At 37.7% G+C, this 21,539-nt stretch overlaps 1 protein-coding gene across 11 annotated transcripts in view; it reads right to left on the bottom strand.

Moving 5' to 3' along the window:
- Positions 1 to 21,539, bottom strand: part of LOC109112652 (NHS-like protein 1) — an 87,583-nt gene that overhangs the window by 29,955 nt on the left and 36,089 nt on the right. For 2 of the 11 annotated variants that reach the window (XM_042746702.1, XM_042746707.1), the window contains exon 1: positions 6,701 to 8,791. The exons of 3 other annotated variants lie outside the window; for them this stretch is intronic. In XM_042746702.1, coding sequence (XP_042602636.1) covers positions 6,701 to 7,025 — 325 coding nt within the window. In that variant the 5' untranslated portion in view covers positions 7,026 to 8,791. 6 more of the 11 variants (XM_042746713.1, XM_042746706.1, XM_042746715.1 and 3 more) reach the window with 6 other exon arrangements.

Raw genomic sequence — 21,539 nt, 5'->3', positions numbered from 1 at the left:
AAGGACAAAGACAACATAGCAGAATAAATATGTCAGTGAACATATTTGTAGTAAACACATCTGCATACCTACAAAACTATAATCAACAGCCAGATGTTCTTAATTTCAATTCAGTACATACTTTGAAAATACAGGAATTCAAAAGCAGCCAACGAAAACATGTGAAAGAGCAAGTAGGGATCTATATATAATACAATACAGTCAGTGTTGTTATTGATAGCAAAAAAATAAAAAAAATTGGCTTGGCAAATGACTGAAATAAGTTTAGGTTGAAGTGCTAAAATTACTAAAAACCAAAACTGATATAAAAATAAACCTATATATATATAAAAAATTAATAAAAAATAACAAAAGCACATAACAAAATTATTAAAACTTAAGCAAGAAGAGAAAATAAAAGCTAATTCAAACTATTAATAATATAATATAATATAATAATATTGTTTACATTGAAAGTATGTTGCAAAAAGTCTTTCCAATGGAAGAGGTATCAGGAGGACCGTCTCGTTTATGGCTGTGAAATGCTGTATGGATAGCGCCATCTAGTGGTTACACTAGGTTTGAACAACTGATTGTCAAACTGGACGTTCAGTGTCCTCTAGATGGCTCATTCTACAAGTCATCAGGTTTCCATTGCTTGTGAATGTGTGCTGACTAAGCAGCATTAAGGAAGCAACATTAAAAAGGACCTTAACAACACTAAATCCCTGTAGCATCCCATCTTCGGTCCACATTTTTGACATTCTCACTGCATAAATCCTTCTATGTACATTGTCTCCATTCATCTTTTATATCATATCATATATAATAGAGATCTCTCCTCTCTAGCCTTCATCATTACAGGACCACGAGTCTCTCAGGGACTCAGTTCTGAGTCAAATGATGCTAGGGGTCTTTATGAGGCACGATAAAGATTTTCCAAACAAAGAGAGGTGACACTCTAAGAAAACATTCAGTTTATAGACCATGACTTGTAAGTTGCTCTGTGACATTCATATTTGTGACATGTATATTTGATTTGTGTGCAGCGTGAACATGTGGCCAGACAAATAAAACACTGGTCAGCTGGCAGACCTATTTATCAGAATTAATGAGATTTAATTAAAGATCAAGCTAAATGAGCAGCTGTTGTTTTACCTGTCCACATCGAGATCACAAACACCTGCTACATCCAAATCCTGTTACTGAGGTGTGTGTCTTCATCAACACATGACAAATAAACTGGAAACTGTTTACTGTAATACAACTAACCTGGAGCTGAATGGAAAGTGAAAAGTGAAAAATGGAAGTGTGAATCAGATACACTGTCAATTCAATAAGCGCCATGATGGCTGGCCTGGCATTCAGTGCAAATGATCTAAAATAATTCACTTAAATGCCTTATGTTGAGTGAAACTAGCCTCTCCCTGATTTTTAACCCTGCTGACCTTTCGACTAATGTCATTTAGCACAATTCTTTAAGACATATGGCTTTGAGGAATCGATCAATACATGTGACGCCTGTCAGACCTCACGCTCTGAATCTGAGCCCTCTGCTAAGAGATGACCTGTAACCCAATTACCTAACACCCAGCTCAGAGAGGAAACGTACTGTAGTTTGCTGTGAGACGATAGTAAAGACCTGAAATAAGATACAAGTAGAGATGGATACAACAGTGTGGTTCAGTGTTTTTATCTGTGGAGAAAAATAATGCTGATCAGGATTAAACAAATAAATAAGCAAACAAACAAATAAATAACAATTTCAGGTGTCAATCAATTCAAAAAAATCAAAAAAATTTACCTAAAAACCGAAAATAAATGTTTTCACTTGCACACAAACCATACATTTATATACATTTGCTGGAAAATGATGATGTGTTGCAAAACATTACTGATTACTGGAGATTTCATCAATTAGTCTCACCAATACAATTTCAATACAATCACAAATCAGTCTCACAAACTTAAATGGCAACAAAAATTATTTGGACATTAACATTTAGGTTTGAAAGAGATAAAACCTGGTCAATAAATGCAAGATAACACAGTACTGGCCTGACTGGGGCCCACACCTTTTGACTGGTGAATTTCCAAACACTTTTTAAAATATTTTATTAATTTCCAAGATTTTTTCAAGCTTGGAAACCACATCACTTCAACTCCAAATCAATCATTTATCCCCCTTTCTAATCAGCAAACACCTGATGTCCAGCGCTAAATTAAAAATAGTCGTAACCCTCAATCCCCTAAAGAGATTAATCCACCAACCAAAACTCAATTACAGCTGCCATGATGGAAGAGGAGGAACATTTAGTGCCTAAACTAAACCAAACAAGCCTGAAAGAGTCAATAAGGACCAGTCTCAACATGATGGAGAGGCACTGGTGTGACAGAAGTGTATGCAGAGCAGGAATGACCGTTTTAAATCTCTCTCTCTCTCTCTCTCTCTCTCTCACACACACACACACACACACCATTACATTCATATGTATTGACCTCTTTTCACCCGCAGCCAACACACAATATAAAGAGCCACATGAAGATGCTCTCTAAAGTTAATTAGGGCCATTACAGATGCTGTGCATGTGCCTGCAGAGTGTGATGAATAGACCACTAACAATTTTGATTCAAGATTTTGCCACAACTGACATACTGAAGCAACCACAGCTGTATGGGAGTGCTGCTTGCCAGGGTTGGGTGTTGCTGTGCAGTTGCTAGGGTGTTGTGGGTAGTTCCAATATTTTTTTGTTTGTTTGTTTTTTAAAGATGTTGGTCAAAAAAGCCCTACAAATCTCTATGTTACTCTTTCATGTAAATCAATTGGAGTCTTTAGAAATGAATTAGGTTCATTAGATCATACTGATATAAAATAACAATATAGTATGTATCAAAGCTGATAACCAATATATTGCCCAATATTAGATTTCAATCTACATTTTGTAAAACTGCTAAAAATGTGCATCCCTTTGACATGTTTTATTGCTCAATGTATTGAAAGAAAGTAGGAAAAATTATAACTCAACAAGAAATGTCAAAGTGTGCCAAACAAGTGTGCCAAAGTTTAATACTTGGCGTTAGAGTTTTTGTTATAACCCAAAGTATAAGTAAGTAGCACTAACAATTAAAAAAAACTCCATCTAAGAACAAAAGTAGCAGCCTTCCACAATGACTGACAGCTCTTGATCCTCCTCGAAAAACACAGGACATCCACCCCACACAGAGTTACACTTCTTTACAGTTGAGTAGCTCCACCCCCAATTCTTGATGAAGAAGGTGAACATATGATGAAGGAGGTGGGGGTGGGAATGGGACAGAAAGATAGGGAGATGGAAAGAGTTAAAGGAGTAAGAGAATCCACCTGTCTTTAAGGAATGGTAACATTAGCAGTGAGGTTTCTTTTGTCCATGTCCTGCCATCAGCAGGGGTTATGTGTGCATGCCTGAGGGGATTCGATGATTAACAAAGTGCCTTTGTCATGCTGCGGGACTGAACTGTAAGAGTTAGTTAGGCAGGGTAAAGACGAAGCCTTTTGTATTCACAATTCACAGCAAGGGGCTAAGGCTACCCACAATCCCTTACTGAGATTAAGGATACAAGGAGCAAGCAAACAATAGTAGCGACCAAAATAACTTTGGCCTACTTAAGCAGGGGTCTGATGGTCATCAGGGAAGTCAGTCATCCCTGTGATGGCCGTTGAGGTCAGGCTAAGAGAGATAATGATGTTAATACATGCTCTTCGATTGGACTCCAAGTCAATGCTTAACTCTGAACAAATGCTGGATTAAACCAGGTACTCGTTCCCCATCATAATAATCTTCTTGGACCTAGAAGATGACTATATTGTTGAATCAGTGGCCTAGATTCTCCATCTAGGTTCTTTTGTAACAATTTACAGACAGTATTTTGCTCTGACTTTCTATCAGTCTCTCAGATTCTCCAGAGTATCAATTTTCTATGATTTTCTCATCAGCTCAGACAACAATGCATTTTGGCTCCAATTTCCAACTCCCTTGAGAAATGAATTTCGTTAAACATCTCATTATTCAGTATCTGCCCCTGCCCGTTTCTGTCAGTCCCCTGAGAGGATATACTGAAGAACTGACCAAACACTGGCCACAATGCTTGAGCTCGGCTTAGCAGAGATCTGTGAAACACCTGCTCAGCGCCTAATACTGTAACACTGCTTCATCCATGACAAGCATCACTGATCAATTCAAGACGCAGAGAAGAAAAGAAAGGACAAAAATAATTGGGAAAAAAGCAAAAGGTGAAACTGAGACTGTGTTAGTTCAAACTCAAACTATATAGGAAGACTGTTAATTCAGCAGGGCATGACAGTACTGTTCCGAACACAAAGCAGAGCTGATCTATGGAGCATCTTGAGCTGTCACAACACATTAGCTCAGACCAGCATAACAGAGACCATCAGCTCTTGTTGACACTAGAGCAGCCCAGATCAACTTTAAACTAAACTCTAGAGACACTGAAAAAAACTCAGCCCATGTGGTACAGTGATTTTAGCCAAGCTAAGGGGTATTGTTAGACATGATGTCTATGGATGTTTTGATGGATATTTAAAGCAAAATGTAAACATTTTTGATTAAACTAATGTATTTAATATATTTTTTTAATTATTTACTCAGATGAATGTCACAATATGCAAGAAAATACCTTTTGCTACTTCCCGTTTCTCCACAACTTTAATGCTATTTTTTTGCATTATCTTAGGGGGAAAAAAGTAATGTGCTAAAGTTTAGGTAATACATATGACTCAAGGTTTGTTCTTTCTCTTTTATTCTAACATTTATCTTTCTCTGTAGTCACTACCATATCCATTCACCTCTATTTAGTATATCAATCATATGTATAAAACCTCCCCTAAAGCCTTTTTTTGTCTTACTTACTGCCTTCATTATAAAATATCTTCATCCTCTTCTTTTATATCGCACCATCTTCTCCCTCTTCAATCTCAAGCCCATTCACACACATTCATTGTCCCCCTCTTCACCTCTCTGGTCTGTTTTCTCCCCTCCACTGGTTTCATCAGATAATAATTGACTCAGTGAGGTGATGGGGACGCTGTATCTGGGTCAGTTCTGTCCCCTCCATCAGAATCAGGAAAGATCAGTCAGCTGTTTCCCATTGTCCTGGGTTCCCATGGGCAGCTGGGTCACATCTCCTCTGTTTCTTATCACTCTACTGTATCTGAGCATCTGATATGACTCATACAGACAATCAATACATGTTAACGTGTGCTTAAAGGGCCTATCTAGAAAACTAAACACTACACATGATTAAAGACACTGTTTGAAATGGCCTATGTTTACCATTACGCCATAAATGCATCCCCATCCATCAGCCTCACCTTTTGCACCTGACATTTCCTGCACACTTCATACCGTAACCTTTAAAGTCGCCCATTGATCGCATGTATCGGTTAATCATGAATGGCCAATGGTCCATATGTGTGATGCTATGAAAGATCAATAAATGGCCTTCTGTGTGATACTTAGTGAATGAACCTAACCTTATTAAGGACAGGAAGAGAAGAGGCCCCAAGGGGTCAAGCCAAAAAGGTTCAGTCACGTCTCTAAAGGTCAAAGGTCACAAAGTCTTAACAGAACAATCTGTGTGCTGATTGGTTCGAACGCCTTAGACAAAAGCAGTCACACCAAGGAGAATGACAGTGGACACAGCGTGTTCTGAGAGATGAGCAAATTCAGCCGCTCAAATCAACTTAAATGGTAAATGGTTTGGAAAAGTTTGCAAAAAGTGCTTAAACAGTTTGTACTTAAAAGAGATAATTCACACCAAAATGAAAATTCTGTCACCTGTCACTCACCTTCATGCTGATACAAACATGTATGACTTACTTTCTTCAGCAGAATAGAAAATAGAATATAATAGAATACAATATAAATAGAATAAAATTGTTGGTAACCAAGCAGTTTTGCTTAACATTGACTTCCATTGTATGGACATAAAAAAAAAAAAAAAAAACATTTCTCAAATTATATTCTTTTGTGTTCCACAGAAGAAAGAATGCCTTGCAGGTTGGGAATGACACGAGGGTGAGTAAATGATGACGGAATTCAAAATTTTGAGGGAACTATCCATTTAAATAACCATTACAACACATATCTAGTGCTGTGCATAAGTTGTCATTTGACTTTTCCATTGAAATCAAACTTAAATGGTTAGTTCACCCAAAAATGAAAATTCTGTGATTAATTACTCAGCCTCATTTCATTCCAAACTCATAAGACCTTCGTTCATCTTCAGAACACAAATTAAGATATTTACAATGGAATCTGAGAGCTCTCTGACCCTCCACAGACAGCAAGGTTACTACCACGATCAACACACAGAAACCTAGTAAGGACATCGGTAAAATAGTCCATGTGACATCAGGGGTTCAACCGTAATTTTACAAAGCTACAAGAAAACTTTTTGTGCGCAAAGAAAACAATGATAACAATTTTTTCAACAATTCTTCTCCCCGAGATACCATCTTCTGCCATTTTGGAGAGTATTCACTGAACGTATAGTGGCCTTTACTCTCTATAGAGGGTTTGGAACAACATGAAGTTGAGAAATTAATGACAGAATTTTCATTTTCGGGTGAGCTATCCCTTTAACTAGCTACTAAATTCACTATAATGACACCAGCCAACCTTTTACTACATTCAAAAGCATACAAACACTTCTGTATACTCACTGGGAAAGCATGATACTGAGTTCCTCCTGCAACAAGACTCAGAGCGTGTAAGTGTGTCCACTTTTGATCCTTTTCCCTCCACTCTTAGCATTGGTTTAGGGGTCCACAGTGATTCTGGTCTCTGATGGACCTTAGAGGCCAGCAGTCTGCGTTTGATACCACACTCACTCCTGGTGCTGGGGGCTTGGGCCGGTTCCAGGGCCGAAGACTGAAGCTGTGAGGGTGGATTATTGCCCATCTTGCAGGTGCAAAGGTTGGCATCCCACACTTGGTAGCAGCAGTCAGCTACATGCACTATGGAGAGGTGCTGAGCATATGTCAGCATGCTCAAGGATCCTCAGGCCTGGAGCTGTCCTGGGGGCGGTCCTTGATTTGACCCCCCTCCCTCCCACACAACCTCTTCATCGGCCAAACTCAGGTCTGTCCCCTGCCCTCCCATCCTCAATCCTAGGGGGGAGGGAGGCAATGGGCGGGGCTTGTTCTTTGCAGCACACAAGGGACTCTCGTTGGACCTCCAGAAGACAAACCCCTCTCCTCCTCGCCACACTCTTTTCTTTTGGTCTGCTTGAATGAAGCTGAATTGATTTGCGCAAACAAAAGCCGCAATCCACGGAGTGTCAGATTACACACAGACTCACATCTTCAAAACAAGCAACAAAAAAAAAGTACATTGTAGACCCACTGAAACCAACGGAGCTATGATCTATTTAGGCTTATGAAGCTTTTGTGACAGAACGCAATTGTTGTATGAAGTTATTACTGCTCTCTCTACCTCTCTGGACAGAATTGAGAACTAACTATAATCCTCTTTGTCCCACCTGTGTTTTGGTCAGTGTGTTTGACTCCTCTTGATCATCTTGAGGTAATGTCTTAACCCGGATTATCAGACAGACACACACACAGTCACACAGATGCTCACGTTACAGGTAAATAAGCCGAAATGCAAGAGCTCAAGCACCTCATCCAACACAAAAACAGGTTGATGTCTGTTGGCTTTAGGGTAAATGTCAAACACAGAGCTAGCATTCCACTGAATTTCTTAACCAGATTTAGTTCTAAATTGCACATTAAACCACATCTTTCTTAAAACAGAGGCATAAACTTCCTTAAAAAGAAATCTGAGTCATTTCCTTAGTCAAATTACATTCCCAGTCAGAGACAAAAAATCTGGCCAAGGAAAATACTTATCATACTGCCTGTATATATCAGAGTTCACTGCTTGACAGTCCATAGTACTATTGAGAGCTGTTCAATATGAGTGTTTAATCACGTGTGCTAATCTAAATAAAATCTGATTAAAGTGAATTGTGTTGGGTGCTGCTAACCTGCTGAGGAAACAAATTGTGTAAACCTGGCAATCATGACAGCTTAGTGAGCAGGACAGGTTACAAAGAGAGAAACCGCACCCTCTAGCTGTGGATTATAGTCCCAAAAAGTGATTCACAAAGCTTTTCAAGCACTTGTTTTTGTTTGGTGGTTGGGCAGGAATAACCAGATCAACCATATCACTTCACGCAAAGTGAACTTAACCAACATACACTCATCCTCATTCCTTTCTACAGAAGTGTCACAACGTTTTAGAGATCTACACATTTACAAAAAAAAAAAATAAGATAAAAATCATGTGTTCTTCAGAAACCATGTGATACTACAGAAGTATTTGAATGTCATGTGTGAATATCTGAAGTAAAACTGCACTTTTACGTGCGAGTACCAAGTGTGCTGTAAACTGACCAGTGAGGAATGTGGCAGACAGTAAGTGTGAGAACTCCTCGTAGAGGTCAAAGTGTAGGAGATATCAACCTGAGAGTCACAGTCTCTCAAACATACCAGCAGCACAGGTGTCTGAAGTATAACAGGACTGTGGAGGTCACGGAGGGTCATAACTAAAACAGTATCAAGGTTAACAAGAAGGTTAACAAGGCTGCAAAAAATAAAAACACTGCTGCTCAGTCTGTTTCGTTTTTGCAATCTTGTAAATGTTCTCACATGTGGAGATCTAATTAATTACCAGATTACCATTAAAATGATATACACAAAGAATATAAAATAACAAGAAATAAATACGAACTAAAACATTACAAACTTTTTTTGGAAAAAATCTTTAAATAAAATAAAAACAAGAGTTTACAAAAGAACAAACACTAAACTGATACTATAAATATGAACCAAATTATGAATAAAAATTCAAAATCTCCAAAGCTTGATTTCAATAGTACTAGTGTATTTGGTCACCCAATTAGAAATAAGGAATTTGATGTCTGATTAGCATGTACAAAATGGGCAGATGGAATAATTTAATAAACCAAAACAAAACAAAACCAAAGCTAAATCTAGTCATTGTCCAGATATACAGAATAAAATACTATTAATAAAAAAGAAATACAAACTATTTAATTAAAATTCAACTGAAAATTGAGAAATGAAAAAAAAAGACAAACTTATTTTTTCAATATATAAAACCCTTTCTAAGTGCATGTGACCTTGTCTATAAAGTTTTGCTTCACATGGCTGCTATAAGTGTCTAACATGTCTTAGCACTGGTTTATATATAGGTTAACTCTGTACTTAGGGGATATGTAGGTGTCCCATGCATACCCACAGAGCCTCAGTTATATCTAAACAGTGTGCAACTCGCATACATGACTGGAGTTCACCCCTGTTACACAAACATATAAACATTTCTCTCACAGACACATAAGTATGAGCACTACATCTAGTTTAAAGTAAATGCTGAAATCTGCAAGTAAAAAACTACAAAGACAAACATAACTTTAATCAATCAGTCAGTCTTATCAGACCACTTCTTCAAACTCTAATGTAAATTGGCATGGAGGCAGCATCTTTGGTCAAATCAAAAGTAATGCAATCAACAAACCTATGCCTTTTTCCAACAAGGCAGCAGATTTACTGCTTGATCTGCTTTACCTTTTAAAATTCACCGATCATTAAAATTCTGCAGAAGTAGGACAACATCTCTGTGGATGAGCTCAGAAATATTTTTATTGCTGCCTGCCAGAGAAAAAAAACAAATTGTTGTATGCATAAAAAAATCAACGAATGGCGATAATGTTGTATAATTACACAGAAAAGTTGTTTTTGTTTTATTTGACAGGCAGAGATGACACTGAGGATGCCGACCCTATAATGCAAAAGGGAGTTTTCCATAAACGTGATCTACTACTGCTCTGAAAAATCATTTACATCTTACATCAGAATGCTAAAATGATCAGAGGAAGAAAGCATAATAATGAAAGCGCAGGGAACAAGAGAAAGTAAGGTATCTGGACAAACACACTTCTGTTGTCCACTGAGCCAGCACCATGCCACGACACGTCTGCAGCAACTGTGCCTTCAACAGCTGACGAACACACAAGCTTATACAACACAATATTAATATATTTACATCTTCAGTTTAAACATATTCACACTTCATACACAGACTCATCTTCTCGCACATAAAATGTGATTATATAATATACTGCATTATATATCAAGAAGAATCAGAAGGTTCAAATAAAATGGACAAATTGTCACAGAAAGAGGAAAGGAAAAATGACACAAAAAGAGGAAAAGGATTTTTCCAACCACAAAGACCCTCCTTCCCCTTTAATATCAAGCAAAGATTCCCTTGTGTTGTTACTCTTTCTGTCAAACACACACACGTGGACACATACAACAAAAAACAGCATGCATACACATAGACATAGACACACAAATGTCCCACCTTCCAGGCATGACATGTCTCTGGCTCTATGTCCATTAGAGATTCCTGGAGATGACAATCCCACTCCCGTGAGCGAGCCCATATCCAAATACACACACAGGTCTTCTCATGGGAAACATATGCAAACTCACTGACACTCCCCTCCCTCTCTCTCTCCAGCTCGCTTGTTCTCCCACCACAGACACTCCCCCTTTCCGTCATCTCAGTACCATCTCTTCCTTGTTTTTTCATTCCCCGTCTTTTCTCTCTGTATTTCCCAATTTCAAAGACATGTATGGACACACACGAGAACTCATTCGTGCACACTGTTGTTTTAAAAACAAACTAACTCTACTGTTGCCACATGTCTGAACATGTGCCCTTATTACAGTATGCCAAAAGTAGTAGGTTTGCTTGTAAATGCATTATTTATGGCTGGGTATTGACAGATTTCATGAATCTATTTTAATTTTATTTCAATTCAAGAACTGTTGATTTGTTTAGATCCTGATCTCAAACCATAGTACTCAAAATCTGTTCTGAGGAAGAAACAAACTCATCTACATCTTGGAAGGCCTGAGGGTGAGTACATTTTCAGCAAATCTTGATTTTTGACTGACATATTCCTTTAAGCATGCATCCCATTTTGCTTTACCATGAGGTCAGGAGAGAAATCCTCAGTAGTGTCTGGAATGTGTACATGATTTGGGATGCAGTTTTGCAAGCCCAATAATCATTTTTGTCCTGTTAAACGCAAATACAAACACTTCACAGCACAGTTTAGTTTCAATACGTGTGTGTGTATCTGTGAATGTTTTTGGACAGTCAGCAGTTCCAGGACAAAGGCGGGCTCAGGCTTACCCCCTTTTTGAACTGTGTTCTGATAGACCACAATCACTTAATCCCTCAAAACACTGCGGCTGTGTTATCAAACCCAGCAACAGCTTAAAAGCTGTCCCGGCTAGCCATTTCAGCATCAGCCCCCTTCACAGTTACGTTTGTTTGTGACTGTGTGCCAAATACATGCGGTTTTACAGAGAACCTTGACTGCTCTAAGCTATGTGCTTACATGCCAGCTGTGTGTACCACAATCAGCTTAAATGAACATTTATGGATAGATGCAGCTTAGACTCGGGTCATTATAAGAGGAAGCAAATACTATAACATTCAGGTTTGATCACTATCAGCATCATCATTAGAGCAGTGCAGAGCAGAGGGGCCAAAGGGAAATGACACCAGGTGGACTTAAAGCAAATTAGTGAGCACTGAAATGGTGAGCCCACAATAAGCCCAAAACCTATAAGGGTTCATTGATTTCCAATGGAAGAGTCAAATGACCTGGACAAAGAACAGACAAAAAAAATGCTGACATGGTTTAGGATAGAGACAACTGACCTGTAAAAAAAAAAAAAAAAAAAGGACTCTTGTTTGGAAAAAAAGAATATTCAACTGCATTTAGGAATAAATTTGTATCACAAATTTAGCTGGAGCTTCTCGCCAATGTTAAGAATTAACAGTACAAAACTAGTGACAATGCTGCTAATTTTGCTAAATTATGACAAACCCTGACAGTGATATAAATCACATCTTCTTGGTAGGTGACAACAACAGGGTACTTTGGCAAGAGGAAAAATCAATGCTCACTAAAAGCCAAAACACTGCAAACAGCTCGAAAGTCCTACATGCATGAATGAGAAATGTTTGTGTGCGCTTCTGTGGAACTGTATGAGCCCATGTCACTGTAATGATCTCATGAATGTCCTATTTTGGAACAAGTGACTCTCAATTACATGCTCCATTAATAGTTTGTGTTGGTTTGTGCCAGTTGCCCACAGGATATTGTGAAAGACTGGGTCAACATTACTATAGTCAAGTCACCTCAGTCCAAATAAAATAATATTGTAAGTGTAATATTGCGAATAAGCGCTTAAACAATGAAACAGGTACAAACACTACTGAATAATGTCAGGTGATACATACTGAATCACAATTTGTTGATATAGAAAAGCTAGCCTACAATAATGCAACCAGCTAACAAAAAAAATGGGTAGGCTAAATGTTTTCATACTGACTCCTAGTGGCCCAAAATGTGCCAAAATGTTTTTTAAAACAAAGATTTATCGTAATAAGAGACTGATGTTCACTTACCTGGGTGCCACAAACCGCAGCCCATCACAAACAGCACATAAGAAACAGAGACACAAAGAAAAAAAGTTAGTTTTAAACGCAGTAACGTTAGTCCAATGCTTTTATCAAAGTCTGGGTGACATTAACCTCATTAAACCGTTTTTAAGCGACAAGCAGCAACACTTGTGATGGTGTCATCAGAAAATACTCTGGAAGGAGCAAAACAAAGGAAACTAAGTAATAAATAACTTATTTTGAGATTTTAGAAGTAACGTTATAAGCAATGATAAACACTTACAGCACCTTAAAAGTTAAGTGTATGGCTGTCGTGTCGTTTCTTGGACGTTGTCAGCACTAATTTTCACTTGAGTTGTGAATGAGTTTGCACTCAAATGAACACGATGAGATAAAAAGATCACATATAGCAAAATAATGTCAAGAAACACGTCTTTCTATTGAACTGTCTTCGTAAAGTGCGTACAATACAAACACAACTTGACCAGTGAAATCAGATTCACAACAAATGATTCTTATGAGCCGGTTCTTTTTAATGAATCGTTCAAAAGACTCACAGAATCACTGAATCCAAAAGAGCAGAAATTAATCAATTTTAGCTTACTGTAAGCTCGTGCAATATAATTCTGATTGGTTGTGTGGTAACGTTACTGTCCCGCTTTATATCTCGATTAACCATACTTTTATAACGTTACACAGTCAACACAGTATGTGATGGAAGACTATCCAAAATTCAGAAGCTAAACGAATCAAGATCATTTCTGAAGAAAAAATTGTTTGCATTCAAAAAAAGGCTAATGTTTAAAAATTGCTAGAATTAGACAGAAGGTTTGTTTATTTTAAATTCAGTGGGACAGAGATGGTGTTGCCACTGATTTATGATGCTGGTTTCTGTATTAGGATAATAACAGCAATCTAGTTTAAAGTAAATTTAAAAGCACAGACACAAGTACTTTGCTCTAGTTTGTTTCTACTGAACAGAACCAAACCCACATGACCTCAACCATTTTAACCAAATCAACTCATCAATTAATACACAAGCATCAAAAGCACAGATTGTGTTCCAAGCCTGTCTTCGGGACAGACATTTCTCTCCAACAGGCATGTGAGCCTGTCCCAGGAAGAATCAGGACAGCTGCCACAGCAACCGGCAAAAACATCCTGTCGCCGGGCAACCCACACTCCGAAATTATGGGTATACTACAAGACCCTGACAGCCCAAAATTATAGGAGGCATTTAAATAAAGAGCACAGGAGCAGCAGTTAGGGCAGTTTAAGTAGGCTTGCATGTACCAACTTAGGTGCCAAAAGAATAAATATATGTTTTAAATTTAGAAGTTTGTATGATTTTAACATAGACTTGAAATTTAGACTTTTGGAGAAATTTCCTGTATTGTTTCCTGTTTTGAAAAAGGAGTGTTTTTCCTGCTGTGCCTCAGGGAAAAAACTGGGCATGCATGTGTGTCTGAAATGCATAAAGCATGAGTTACGATATAAGTAAACAGAGAAAAAAAAGGACTGAAGGAAACCTTTTTTTCAGTATATTAAAAAATGATAATTTATAAGGTATAAAAAGTATCTTTTTGGACACACTGGTCATCACGTTTCTTTGTTTTGCATTAAAATTGTGCAACGTGACAAAAAAAAATGATATTTTCCAAGTTACAACATGTTGTCTCTACATTAATATGACATCATTAAAATTGCATGCATAATAAATATAAAATACATAGGGAAAATGCTGTTTAAAATGATTTAAACTCCAGTGTTTTAGTTGGGCATTCATTTTTGTTTTTTATAATTTTATTTCAGAAGAACATTCAGAGAACATTCAAAAGTAATGTTCCCATAATAATAAAAATGATAAATTATCAAAAGGAATGTCCCCTTTATGTTCTTATAAAAAAAAATAATTTTAAAAACATTTTAAAAACTGGACGTTTTGAATGTTCAGACAAAATTCAGAAATACCATTTCCATAACTTATGTTAGCAAAATGTTCTTAGAACCTATATTTCTTAGCTGGGGCTTGCATATCGTGCCAACTGCTCAATTGTTAAAAAAAAAGGAGTGTCATTTGATAGATAAAATCTGATTTATGACTTCATACAAAACAATTCAGAACTCTGCACCAATGCACTACTATGAAAATGACATGCGCCAGGTATTTGCACAGGTCACAAGCTATGTAAACCCACCTTGCCATCGATAAACATCACTGTGCTGGAAATGCAGTCATGCTGGAACAGAAATGAATAGGCAAATCTGTTCCACAAAACAGAGTCAGCAGTGACAGCTGAGGAAAAACTAATCTTACTCCACCGAGTCCAGCGCTGGGATCACCCCTACAGTAACTTTACTCTACCCTGATAGAATAACTCATTAGAACCTGCATAGAGTTACACCACCACTCCAAAACCACACACACACACGCTCAAACGAGTCAACCAATAACAACAAGTCTACAGAGATACCAGGGTGGAGTTTCTGCTTTCATGCAAGAGTGGCAGATTTGTCATTCGATTTACAAAGCAAACTATGTGCCACTGGACATTTAGACCAACACAAAGAGATATGCATGAGACTGACTGATGTGATCTGCTTCTGGTAATCGGTTTCAGCCTCACCCTAGAAAATTTCAAACCTTAAAGATTTCATAGATACACACTTGCTTTTACACATGCTTCTTATTTTAACAAAGTATGTAAGAACAACTTACAATTCTCAGCTAAAAACACCAGAATCCAATAAGTAATTCTGTTCACTTACCTCAACTCAACTGTACCTCAATTATGCAGATGTTTCTTTTGTTTAAAAGGTAAAAATAAAAGGTAATTCAGTCCATTAATTGAAAGAGCATTAAGACGTTCAGCTGTGTCTGACGGATTGACTACAGCAGGCACAATGAGGGCATCTTTGCCCTTGTGTCCGCACACACACAGTTGGCATGGGCTCTCACACTCGTATCGCCACCAGTCAGTGACATCACCCATTTATGCGGACACATCTTCAGTTGCTTTATCCACTTTTCTAGCACTCTCTTCCCATTTCAATAAGGAAGACGTGTTAACAGCTGAAACAAAGACAGACCCGCAATAAAAAAGACAGTGACCTAAGTTCTGCCTCCTTGTAAACAACTTACTCTCTCACTTCCTGCAAGAGCAATAAAACCAACAACAACATCGGTGGAATCTATTAACTGTTAAATGTCAAGGAGCAATTTGATCACCAGTTAACTGTATACAACAACATATATACAGTAGAATGATAACATTTGATTGAATCTTTTAAGCGTTACATGAAGTAAAAACATTTATTTTTGTTTTTAATTATCACTTTTATTCTGCAAGTCTGAATTACACTAATCAATTTTACATTATTACAAAATTCCGTTTTTTTTTTTTTTTTTTTTTTTTTTTTTTTATAAATTCTGTTCTTTTCAAACTTTCTTGTTCGAATCCTAAAAACATGCATCCCACTGCACAACTGTTTTCTACATTGATAACAATAACTAATGTTTCTTGCGCACCAAATCAGCATATTAGAATGATTTCTTAAAAATCATGTGACATGTAGACTGGAGTAATGGCTTCTGAAAATTAAGCTTTGCGTCACAGGAATAAATTACAAACAAACAAACAAACAAACAAACAAAAAAACTTTATTTTAATCTAATAAATGTAGCATTGGGGAGCTTAAAAAACTTCTCTCAAAACTATTACAAAAAATCTTACCAGCCCTACCATCTTGAACAGCAGTATACCTTATTACACTAATTTTCCATTACATTAAAGAGGCAACCTCAGGAGCCTTTCAGATCCCTGACCACAAATTACACACGCTCACACACACTGTGTATCCTCACCTATATGGTGCTGGGGTTCATACACCCAATCATCATCATCTTCATCCACTGCATGTGGAGGGTGGGAGTGTCTATGGAGGCTGGTCTGGCTGCGGAACAGTTTACAAGTCTGCTGTGACAGCGAGGACACGCTCAGCCAGCTGAGAGCACGGGAGATCGGGGCAGCTTTTTCTGCCTTGTCCCTGTCCCTCCTAAAAGACCCAGAACGCTTGTCCCTCATCATACCCTCTTTAAAAGCAGGGGATACGATCGACGTTACTTAAAAGTACAAGAGTGAAGCCACAACGCACTGTTCCTCACAAGTCTGGGATCAAAAGTAGAACTACATGAAACGGTTTATGCTTGAAGATCATGAAGTGATTAAAAAAAAGTCTGTTCTCCAATCAATGAAATATCCACAGGTGTCCTTGCAACCTGGATGACAATTTTCTGTCTTTTTGGTCTACTAGATAAAAAAAAATAAATCCACTGTGAGTCCTGGAAATCCCAACACAAGTACTGCAACCCACAAGCAGTAATTAACTCGAGCAGCAGGCTGGAAAATCACCGGTCTTCCCCTGACTGAAGCTTGACGTCCACCAGGAGACACGGTTGCAGTTTAAAAGCCACACCACTTTTACAAAAAGACAATTTTTTTGGTGAACACCTTTAAAGTTGCAACTAAAGAAAATCAGGCTCAAGAAGGTTTATCATTCAGTTTTAGTTCCTTTCAAATGCCCCTATTATAAAGACCAGTGATAATATTACAACATCCATGTGACACTGGTCTAAACACACCTGGAAAGACATCACCAGCATAAGTTTCATACATGACGATGGATGAGATCAAATGTCCTTTTGCTTTTCATTAGCCGGTAACCAGATCAGGTGCTTCTGTTGCCATGTACCGTGTTATCTCCCCGCCGCTGAGTACTGCCACCACCAGATACTCTTCCTGACTCTTGACTCTGACTACGCGAGAGTGTCTGTCACTCACCTGGGCCTTCAACACACATGGGCTGAAGTCAGTCTTGCAGAGTGCCAGACCAGGCATTCCCCTGATTTCTTGGTGACAGCTGTCCAGAGAGAGCTCCCACATACACTGACTGTGGGATTGAAAGTATAGTATTACAAACAACTAGAGTGCTGGTGAAATATGACCTTAAACCAGCCCCCAACCACTCCCTTACTCCTCTATGATCTCTCTCTCTGATCTTTGTCCCTCCCCTCCAGTTGCACAGCAACCACGAAAGGGCAACTGGACTCTCTACTCCTCTTCCTCCTCTGGGTTTCCCTCCCTCCTTCTCTTACTATTCTCTATGACCAAAATATTTTGTTCAAATAATCATTTTATTAATTAGCTTTGTAAGAAGGAAATATTTGCATTAACACACACATTATAAATACATGAAGTACATAATAAATTATTTTTAAAGGCAAATATATAGCTTTCTTATTTACGGTATAAACATATGCTGTACAAATTAAAAAAACACTTTAAATAAAAAATAAATGAACTAAAACAACACACGAAAATATGTACTTTATATTTCTGTTTTAGTTATATTTATATTTTAAGACTGTCGTCCCCATCACAAGATGATCATCATATTTAGGCGTCTCTCCCATTAAGGAGCTAAAGTTTCAAAACTACAAATTCAAACCTGCCAAAGAAGTCTGATCCTGACTTTCCTTCCAGGCTCAAGACTTCCTGACCAACACCTCCATTTACTTTGACCCATACACAATATTGATGACCAGAGGATCAGCCTGCTAGACCTGCCCAGACCAGAATATCCAGCTAACCATGCACAAACTATGCCAGCGACGTGTGAAGGAAGAAAACACTGGAATGAAAGCAAAAGAGGTGTTTTGTGTAGGCAAACACACAAACATTATCACACAGCCCGCATGCAAAGGAAATGAGGGGTTGAGGGATCTGCAGGTACTTTAATTATTCCATGGAATTAGGACCATGGTATTTTTTGTTAACTGTCTTTTCTATCTTCTGAAATACCAAAATCTGAATGCATGAGTGTATGTGAGCATTCAAATCAGCTCTGTGTGTCTCTAATTGTGTAAATTTATCTGTCTAACCACAGCAAAAATCACACATAGACTTCCTTCTATTTATGTCAGAATGACCATTGTCCATCCAACTTCAAAACACGGCTACATAGTAAGATCAGTCAGGTTGTTTGACTTTCACACTGGGAATAGCAAACAAATTAAGGCCGTAAATATACAATGTTTGTAATTAATGATTAGACTTCAAGCCCGCAGCAGCCTGCGACACAGTGCTTCAATTGTCCTAGAAAACCTCCATACATCCACACAGCCAGATGTAATAACAAACAGCTCCTCTCTCATAAAACACACAGCTAGACGAGCCAACCTTTATCCTCAGCACTGCAATCAGCGGCCCTCCACGCCCTCAACACCGTTAATAATTCACCAGGGCCAAGCACCCAACTGCTGAGATAAAACACAATCAGTCTGGAATAAAGACATATAGTCTGACCAACAGCTTCTGCATTTACCAAAACTAGCTATTAAACAGCATCAAACAAAGAGGTCAAATGCTTAAAACGAAATAATTAAGCATACACTATGCAAATGTAAATGCTTAAAGCTATGCAAACTCAATTTCACAATTCAATTTTTCTTTCAGATAAACTACTGAAACAGTACAGCAAAAAAAAAAAAAAAAAAAAAAAAAAAAAAATTCAACCTCGCTTAAAGGTACCTAAAAATGAAAATTCTGTCATTAATTACTCACCATCAAGTCGTTCCAAACCCGTAAGACCTTTGGTTCATCTTCGGAACACAAATTAATATCCGTGTACATACATTGCATTCATTGTTAACACACGTGATACTCTCCAAAATGGCACTGACGTGGCAGAGATGAATTGTCGAAAAAAGTCGTTATTTTTCTTTGCGCACAAAAAGTATTCTCGTAGCTTCATAAAATTACGTTTGAACCACTGATGTCACATGGACTATTTTAACGATCTCCTTGCTACGTTTCTGAGCTTTGATCTTGTAAGGATTCTTGCTGTATATGGGAGGGACAGAGAGCGCACGGAATGCATCAAAAATATCTTTATTTGTGTTTCGAAGATGAACAAAGGTCTTACAGGTTTGGAACAACATGAGGGTGAGTAATTAATGACAGAATTTTAATTTTTGGGTGAACTATCCCTTTAATAACATACAGCTTATTAAGGTTCTGATAGTAAAACCATTCTCTATTTTATTATATTTCAAAATGTAATTGATCCCTGTGGTGGCAAAGCTAAATTTTCAGTGTCACATGATCCTTCAGAAACTATTCTAAAATGCTGATTTGGTGCCTTAGAAACATTTCCTATCATCATCAATTTTGAAAACAGTCGTGCTGCTTAATATTTTTGTTGAAACCAAGAAACCAGAATTTTTTTTTATGATTCTTGGATGGATAGAATTTCGGAAGAACAGCATTTCTTTAAAATATACATTTTCTGTAACATTTTCAAAGAAAAAAAATGTACACATAAATTATCCTATTTATGAAGTTAGCTCTATCGCCACCTTGAGTACAAAGCCTTTTACTGCCACAGCAAGAATGCATTTTTGCACAACTTGTACTTGTACAGAGTGTGTTTTTTGCCTTATTGTCCAAAACAACTGCCATTCAGCAGTAGGCTTCTAGAGTTAAAATGGGACTGATGCTACAAATGTTTCTGCCTGTTGACACGGCAGGTCAGAGAGGAAACCTGAGCAGTGTTCTGAAGGAAGATGTGTCATGAATCTGTGCACATGATCATTAACCCCAAAATAGTGGGAGGAGGCATAGTTTTCTCCACCCGTGCTATGAGCATTCACTTTAAAAACAGGAAAAGACTTCACATTCCCAATTTGACTTTGCTAGCACTCAAGATATGTCAACACTATGGGGACCAGTCTTTTTTAATTAGCAAAAAAAAAAGAAAAAAAAGAAAGGTAAAATATAAATAAATAAAAAAAATTAAAAAAATTTTTTTTAGAAATTAATTCAGTCAAATTTATCTAAAGGTGTCTCTCACATTTAAATTAATTCACTTAGCAATCATCACTTTTGCTTGGAGATCTTTGTTTACTAAACAAAGTGGCTTCCAAATTGGCCGAGCGCTGAGGAACCATTTTAATTAGGCTTTAAAATGAAAGCGCTTACCAAAATGCCAAGGGAAGGATTTTATTGTGCTCTGTCCCCGCATTTTTATGAGTTGGGTTTATTTGTCCTTGTGAGTATGAAGTGTGTGTCTGTAAGACAATAAAATGTGTATTTGAGGGTTCAGTTGTTTATGTGGGAGAATATTGCAAAATTGTGTTTAATTCAGTATGGTCTGACCACTGAATTGTGTTTATACTGGAAAGATGGAAACAATGAAGAAAAGAAGCACTGAAGAGAAGGAGAGGAGAACAAGAAGCTGTTAAAGATCAGTAGAGCTATCAGTGCTCTCATCACTTCTTATTCACAGAGACATCATGAGCTGACCCATAACTAATAGAACCCTCTGAGTGACCTCTGACCTTTGGCTCCCATGAACCTGAGAGGCTGGCCATCACCTCCAGAACAAGGTCCCACAAATACTTGCTGACCCATGGTCACCTCCTCAACACATTCCTTTCTCTCTGGTATGCTGCACAGGAATGAACAGAGGAACTCATCTTAAGCATAAACCTGCTCTGTCTCTGCACGCAACAACTCTGCAGCTGTGAAATCAAACACACACTCCAACAGGCCTGCTGTGTGTAATACAAGGCAGTTGATCAATACTCTTTACTACTGACTTATAAAGTCCACCTTGGTCAAAACATTAATAAACAAGACACTAAAATGTAATTCAACAGCATATTCACCCATTTAAACCTGGGACACAACTTATTTTACTTATGTTTTACATTTCAGAATGATAGTAAAAGAATAATATCAAAAACAAATTTAAGAAAGAATTTTACACATAGATCAAAAGATCACAGAACCATAAATTCAGTTGACTGTGTCCACACTTCTGACTTGGAATGTAATTAAGACTTTAGTGTTTTTTTTTACTAAATAGCAATGAGGCTTTACAGCATATCGTGTCACTCATAAGCTAGCTTGTGCATGTAACTCAATTATA

This window comes from Cyprinus carpio, chromosome B20 (genome assembly GCF_018340385.1).
Source record: "Cyprinus carpio isolate SPL01 chromosome B20, ASM1834038v1, whole genome shotgun sequence".
Lineage (NCBI taxonomy): Eukaryota > Metazoa > Chordata > Actinopteri > Cypriniformes > Cyprinidae > Cyprinus > Cyprinus carpio.
The sequence above is the reverse complement of the archived record's forward strand: the minus strand, read 5'-3'. Positions and strand labels throughout refer to the sequence as shown.